At 35.7% G+C, this 7,334-nt stretch overlaps 1 protein-coding gene across 1 annotated transcript; it reads left to right on the top strand.

Annotated features, from left to right (window-relative positions):
* Positions 1-719: 719 nt before the first annotated feature.
* On the top strand, positions 720-6,940 carry nsun4 (NOP2/Sun RNA methyltransferase 4). The gene is made up of 6 exons (XM_022666721.2): positions 720-834; positions 2,433-2,764; positions 3,837-3,991; positions 4,948-5,108; positions 5,217-5,341; positions 6,447-6,940. The coding sequence occupies exons 1-6, from the start codon at positions 742-744 to the stop codon at positions 6,721-6,723; spliced, it is 1,143 nt and encodes a 380-aa protein (XP_022522442.1). The 5' UTR covers positions 720-741; the 3' UTR covers positions 6,724-6,940.
* Positions 6,941-7,334: the final 394 nt, after the last annotated feature.

Genomic DNA, 7,334 nt, shown 5'->3' with positions numbered 1-7,334 from the left:
AGAAATTCAGGAAAGTTTAAACAAAAAAAAAATATATATATAAAAAAAGGAGAAAAAATATAGTATATTTTATATTTTTAAATAAATATTTAACCTAAAATATTTTATTTACCTAAAGATAAAAAAAATAAAAAAGTGTTTAATCTCTTTTTCAAACTAAAAAAGGTTATTTATTTCTTTCTTTATTTATTTCCCTGAGATTTACCTGGACATTTCAAATATAAAAAATATATAAGTTACTTTTTAGAATTATTTTACTTCTTCTTATCTGTGTCTTTTTCTAGTTATTACGATGAATGTGTGAATGTGCTGTGTGTAAGTGTGTAAATGCAGTAACTCTTTAAATTTATTTCCAATTGTTCACTTTATTTTTATTGCTGCTTATCCGCTGTAAACTGTTAACCAATGACCTGTTTGCTAAACATCCCCCTTTAATTTTTTTATAATTTATGATGAATTTATTTTTTTTACAATGTACTTTTACAATATACTACCTTTTTAACAATATTAAAATTGTAGTATAATTAATTCGTAAAAAATATTACTCAAGTAAACAACATAAGTATTATGTTGTTAGAGTTTAATATAACTAAGCTATTAAAAGCTAAAATTTACAAATATATTTGTTTTATTTTTCCTCTAGTCTAAAAAACGTGTTTTTTTTATTTAACGCAGAGAGGAACTAATAGTGCGGGTATTTGTGCGGAGGGGACGGGTGTTAGTGTTACACCTGATGTAAAGATGGCAGTGAGCGTTAGCCCGAGGTTTCTGTTTAAGAGAATAAAACACTCCGTGTGTTTCATTCAGCGCCGTAACCGCGTCAAAACTAAATGGGTAAGTGTTAGGTTTTAACGCGGTGCAGATATTTACTGTAAAATGTGAGTGTAGTATTACTATAAAGCCAAACACTCCAGTTAGCTTAGCTTAGCTAAGGCTGCATGGGCTGTGCTCCAAATATCAGCTGCTCCGTATCTAGTGCACTAGGTAAAGAAGGGGGCGAAATGAAGTTGATTTTGATGTGTAGAATACAAAACAGCCTCTTTACTTTATAGTAAAGGACAACAGTAACCAGATATTAAGTAGTTCTGTAAAATTAAATGGGCCAGCTTATACATTCTTCTATACATTCTATACAAAAAAAAAAAAAAATGAAAAAAGATCTTATATTTTGTTATACTTTTAGATGAATATTTAACTTAACATGTTATTTACCTAGGGATAAAAAAATCAAGGTTTTAATTTTTTATTATGTTTTGTAATTCGTAAAGGTTATTTACATGTTAATATGTATTTTTTATTTCTGATTATTCCAGTGTGAACTATTGAACTATATGTATTATCTATCTATCTATCTATCTATCTATCTATCTATCTATCTATCTATCTATCTATCTATCTATCTGTCTATCTATCTATCTGTCTATCTATCTATCTAATTATTATTTGACTTATTTTACTTGTTCTGCATTGTAGATTAAATACTAAACTCATTCAAACTATGAAAACGAAACATATGGAATTATTTAATTAAACAAATAGAACGTGTGAAAAATATCAGAATAAATTTTATATATTTTAGATTATGCAAAAACGAACACCTCTTGCTTAAATCGAGAAAGTTTTGCACATCTCTGCTGGATTTTCTCAGTCAGTTTTATGAGGTAGAGTCACCTGGAATTCTGGCTTTCAGTTAACAGCTGTGCTGAACTCATCAAGAGTTAATTACTTGAATTTCTTGTCTCTTAATAAAGTGTTTGAGAGCATCAGTTAAAGTAAAGTAGTGAAGAGGTAGAGTTGGCCTGTCCCAATAATTACATTATCGATTTATTTGATATTGTGATATCGTCTATTGGGTTTATTTGTATGTTTGTGTGCATATATAACAATCAAGAATATTTTAGCCAGCAATAATACACACAGTGTGGACTGCAGTAAGTGAGAAAAAATGGTTATTTCCAAAACTATGATTATTGAAATTATGTTTTCTTAAAAAGGGTATACATTTTGTTTGTTATAATTATTTTGTTATTATTATATCAGTGACATTCAATGGTCTTAAAACGACAATAATATCGATTATCGCAATAATTTCTGGGACAATATATCGCCCAGAGAAAATTCCTTTCGTGACAGCCTTGGTAGAGTTACAGGTATACAGAAAAGAAGAATTTCAAAAACTTTGAAAGTATCCTTAAGTGCTATTACAAAAAAAGACCATCAAAAATATTATAATGGTGAAACTGGCACTTATCAGGACAAGTTCATCAGAGTTACCAGCCTCAGAAATCGCAAGTTAGCAGCTTAACCCCAAATAAGAGCACCTAAATGCTTCTTCACAGAGTATTTTGGTTTGTTTAAAACTTTTAAGGAAAATTTGTATCTTATTATTAAATTTTATTGATTTATGGATTGATTGATTGATATTCCTCCAGGCCGGCACCAGACCTAAAGTAGCCTCCTCTGACCTCGCCCTGCATCACTTTGATATGACGTACAGTCTGCAGCTGGGTGATCTGTGGCCGTCGGTTCGGGTCGGGATGCTGTCGGAGAAAAAGTATGGAGCTTTAGTGAACAGTTTCTCCTGTGATTCAGACGTTATCTCAGCGCTACAGACTCAGGGCTGCAGAGACTTCATCAGCACAGCGCTTACAGAGCATCTCTCTACTGATCCAGAGCTCCACAACCCCACTGCTGCTCCAATCACCTCACATATCCAGTGCTTCACCTTCCCCAGAGGAGACATCTCTCGATTCAGACCTGCACGGTAAGAATTCTCAGCTTTATAGACGTTTTTTAGCTTTAAATCAGATTTAAAGCAGATTACACTGAGCAAGAATCGATATTTTTTCAATTTATAATGTCCCAATTTAATTCATTTTTCATTTATATGCATTTAGTATTATTTCAGGTATATTTACAGGGTCTTTAATTCAGAAAGTAATAGAATCCCTTTATTTCTGATGTAGACTGAAAACTTTTAGATTTAACATTTAAAAGATAAATATGAGACAAAATATCAACATTTCAGCTTTTATTTCCCAGTATTTTACATTTTTTAAGTAAATTAAAGCGAATACAACTTCAAAAGAACAATCAGTCATCAATATATATATATATATATATTAAGAGATCCCTTTAGTTTCTGAATCAGTTTCTCTGATTTTGCTATTTGTAGGTTTATTTTTGAGTAAAATGAAAATTGTTTTATTCTATAAACTACAGACAACATTTCTCCCAAATTCCAAATAAGAAATATCATCATTTAGAGCATTTATTTACAGAAAATGAGAAATGGCTGAAATAACAAAAAAAAAGATGCAGAGCTTTCAGACCTCAAATAATGCAAAGAAAACAAGTTCATATTCATAAAGTTTAAAGAGTTCAGAAATAATCAATATTTGGTGGAATAACCCTGGTGGTTTTTAATCACATTTTTCATGCATCTTGGCATCATGTTCTCCTCCACCAGTCTTACACACTGCTTTTGGATAACTTTATGCTGCTTTACTCCTGGTGCAGAAATTCAAGCAGTTCAGTTTGGTGGTTTGATAGCGTGTGATCATCCATCTTCCTCTTGATTATATTCCAGAGGTTTTCAATTTGGTACTGTTTGCGTACTGTCGTGTTCTATGCCTGGCAACCCTGAGTGTGGAAATGGGACTGGGGGGAATGGATGTGGGAAGATCCCACACATATTTTCATGATTCTCTTCGGCACCGCCCCAAAAAAAGGAAGAACAAGAGTTCACTCTGTTGCACAGAACAGAAAAAATAAAATAAATGAAAAATAAAATAAAGAAAATGTACCTTGTATGTATATATTTTTTTTTATCTCAGGTCGGACAGTAACGGGTTATTAAACTATTATCTCCTGGACGCCGCATCTGTCCTGCCTGTCCTGGCGCTGGACGTCCAGCCGGGTCACTCTGTCCTGGATCTCTGCGCTGGACCTGGAGGGAAGACCCTCGCTCTCCTGCAGACCCACGATCTCAGTATGTACTATAGAGTACTATATATTTATTCTACTGATCTCTATTGTTTTATATAGGATAATTCTGCTTCTGGAATCTGATTGGCTGAGCCATTGTTAATATAAATTCTCAATATATACTTGCATAACACACGTCAGTCACATAAAGAGAGCATACAAACTTTTTAGAATATATTTTTATTATAAGTCCTTTTCCATAAATTTGAAATTAGAGGTTTGAATAATTGAATTGTTTGAATAATTTGATTAATTAATATGTATTTTTTATTATATATATGTATATATATATATATAATATATATTTTTTATAATAATACATAATACAGAAGTTGATTCTCTGCAGTTATTATTTTGCTTCTGTCATAAACATGTTAAGAAATCTTTTATTTGGCAGAAATTTGCATATTTTAAACTTTTCCTCATAAAAGTGTTTAATATAAAAGCTGATGTAAGGTTGAAGGTGGCTGCCTACTATTAAAAAAACGAATAATAATAGTAAATAAATAAATAAATAAAAATGTTTAAAGGAAACATTAGCTTATGCATGATTTTAAATTGTGCTGTTTGTTTACAGCAAAAAAAAACTGTAAAACTAAAGCTGTTATGTAAGAACTAAAATTAAAAGTTGTAATCTAAAAGCTTGACCCCAACTTCCGGTTAGTGGCTAATGCTAACGCTGCTCCAGCAGTGCTAGCCGGGGTTAGCAGCAGGCTAGAGGCCGATGATAATAATACTCACCTCTGAACGGCAAAAGAGCTAGCGCTTAGCATGATTAGCGGCTAATGCTAATACTGCTCCAGCCTTAGTGCTGGAGACACTTCACTGAAACTCCTGTATAACTCTGTACTTCAGTGTTCAGAGTGGCTTTACTGCTCCTTAATACCTGACTGGTAGAATTCATACATAAGGAGCACCGAAATATAGTGTGAAAAATATGTTAAATAAATGTGTGTTCAGGGTTTCTGTGGGCCAATGACCTGTCAGGGTCTCGAACAGCCCGGCTCCGACGAACCCTGCAGAGCTACCTGCCCACAGAGCTGCTGATGGAGGGCAAAGTTCACGTCACCTCAGTAGACGGACGGCAGTGGAGGGATAAAGACGAGAGCACGTTTGACAGGGTGAGTATAGAGGAAGTACTGTGATGTTGCAGCTCTTTCTCTTCTACTGTCTTTTTTGTTGTTGTTTTAAAGGAACCCATACTTCTGGGTTCTCCGTGTTCCAATCAGGTTCTGGTGGACGTTCCCTGTACAACAGACAGGCACTCACTGATGGAGGAGGAGAACAACATATTCAAGAGATCCAGAACCAGAGAGAGACAGATGCTTCCCTTACTGCAGATGGAGCTCCTACTGTAAGTTATTTTAACATGCTGGTGATTCTGTATCTACTGTAACTGTAGATTAATTACAGAGCAGTACGGGTACAACAGATTACAGTGCTGGTGATTCTGTATCTACTGTAACTGTAGATTAATTACAGAGCAGTATGGGTACAACAGATTACGGTGCTGGAGATTCTGTATCTACTGTAACTGTAGATTAATTACAGAGCAGTATGGGTACAAAAGATCACAGTGCTGGTGATTCTGTATCTACTGTAACTGTAGATTAATTACAGAGCAGTATGGGTACAACAGATTACAGTGCTGGTGATTCTGTATCTACTGTAACTGTAGATTAATTACAGAGCAGTATGGGTACAACAGATTACAGTGCTGGTGATTCTCTATCTACTGTAACTGTAGATTAGTTACAGAGCAGTATGGGTACAACAGATTACAGTGCTGGTGATTCTGTATCTACTGTAACTGTAGATTAATTACAGAGCAGTATGGGTACAACAGATTACAGTGCTGGTGATTCTGTATCTACTGTAACTGTAGATTAGTTACAGAGCAGTATGGGTACAACAGATTACAGTGCTGGTGATTCTGTATCTACTGTAACTGTAGATTAATTACAGAGCAGTATGGGTACAACAGATTACAGTGCTGGTGATTCTGTATCTACTGTAACTGTAGATTAGTTACAGAGCAGTATGGGTACAACAGATTACAGTGCTGGTGATTCTGTATCTACTGTAACTGTAGATTAATTACAGAGCAGTATGGGTACAACAGATTACGGTGCTGGTGATTCTGTATCTACTGTAACTGTAGATTAATTACAGAGCAGTATGGGTACAACAGATTACAGTGCTGGTGATTCTGTATCTACTGTAACTGTAGATTAATTACAGAGCAGTATGGGTACAACAGATTACAGTGCTGGTGATTCTGTATCTACTGTAACTGTAGATTAATTACAGAGCAGTATGGGTACAACAGATTACAGTGCTGGTGATTCTGTATCTACTGTAACTGTAGATTAATTACAGAGCAGTATGGGTACAACAGATTACGGTGCTGGTGATTCTTTATCTACTGTAACTGTAGATTTCTCTATCTCTCTCTACAGGGCAGGTATCCAGGCGGTTCGGCCAGGTGGGGATGTGGTGTACTCCACCTGTTCTCTCTCTCAGCTGCAGAATGAGTGTGTGGTACAGCGGGCGGTTACCGTGGCTCAACAGGAAATGGGCATCAGGGTGGAAGTTCAGAACCTCAGCAGCTTCACCCGGCTCTTCTCCCACACTTTCCATTTTGCCCCTCAGCCTGCAGTGGGGGAACTGGTTTTACCACACCTGTGCGCGAACTTCGGCCCCATTTACCTGTGCAAACTGCGCCGAATGAGCTAAAGACCCAATCAGAGCCCTGCTGCTGAGAACAGGCACAATACTTCGCCCTATACCTGCTGGTTTTGTAGGGTAAGCTTGTGTAGTGTATAATAATGTATGTGTATAAGAGTGTATATCAGTGTTTCATTGGATTTGTTCACACAGCAGGTAAAAGTGTATCAAATCCAGTGTTTTTTTTGAACAATGAAACTGAAACACCTCTCATTTTAGTGTGAGATTTCAGGTTTCATGTCTAAATTGGAGCAGCCTGGTGGTCAATCTTCATTAATTGCACATTGCACCAGTAAGAGCAGAGTGTGAAGGTTCAGTTATGAGGGTAAGAGCACAGTTCTGCTCTAAATATTGCAATGCACACAACATTATGGGAGACATACCAGAGTTCAAAAGAGGACAAATTGTTGGTACACGTCTTGCTGGAGCATCTGTGACCAAGACAGCAAGTCTTTGTGATGCATCAAGAGCCACGGTATCCAGGGTAATGTCAGCATACCACCAAGAAGGACCAACCACATCCAACAGGATTAACTGTGGACGCTGTAAGAGGAAGCTGTCTGAAAGGGATGTTCGGGTGCTAACCCGGATTGTATCCAAAAAACATAAAACCACAGCTG

The sequence above is a fragment of the Astyanax mexicanus genome, chromosome 4, assembly GCF_023375975.1.
Source record: "Astyanax mexicanus isolate ESR-SI-001 chromosome 4, AstMex3_surface, whole genome shotgun sequence".
Lineage (NCBI taxonomy): Eukaryota > Metazoa > Chordata > Actinopteri > Characiformes > Acestrorhamphidae > Astyanax > Astyanax mexicanus.
Note: the sequence above shows the minus strand (reverse complement) of the source record. Positions and strands in the feature narration are given on the sequence as shown.

Excerpts from the sequence above, each read along its gene's own strand:
- nsun4 (XM_022666721.2), top strand. The coding sequence starts at position 742 with ATGGCAGTGAGCGTTAGCCCGAGGTTTCTGTTTAAGAGAATAAAACAC. Across the intron at positions 3,992-4,947 it reads CCTGCAGACCCACGATCTCA|GGTTTCTGTGGGCCAATGAC; the intron begins GTATGTACTATA and ends ATGTGTGTTCAG. Across the intron at positions 5,109-5,216 it reads ACGAGAGCACGTTTGACAGG|GTTCTGGTGGACGTTCCCTG; the intron begins GTGAGTATAGAG and ends TGTTCCAATCAG.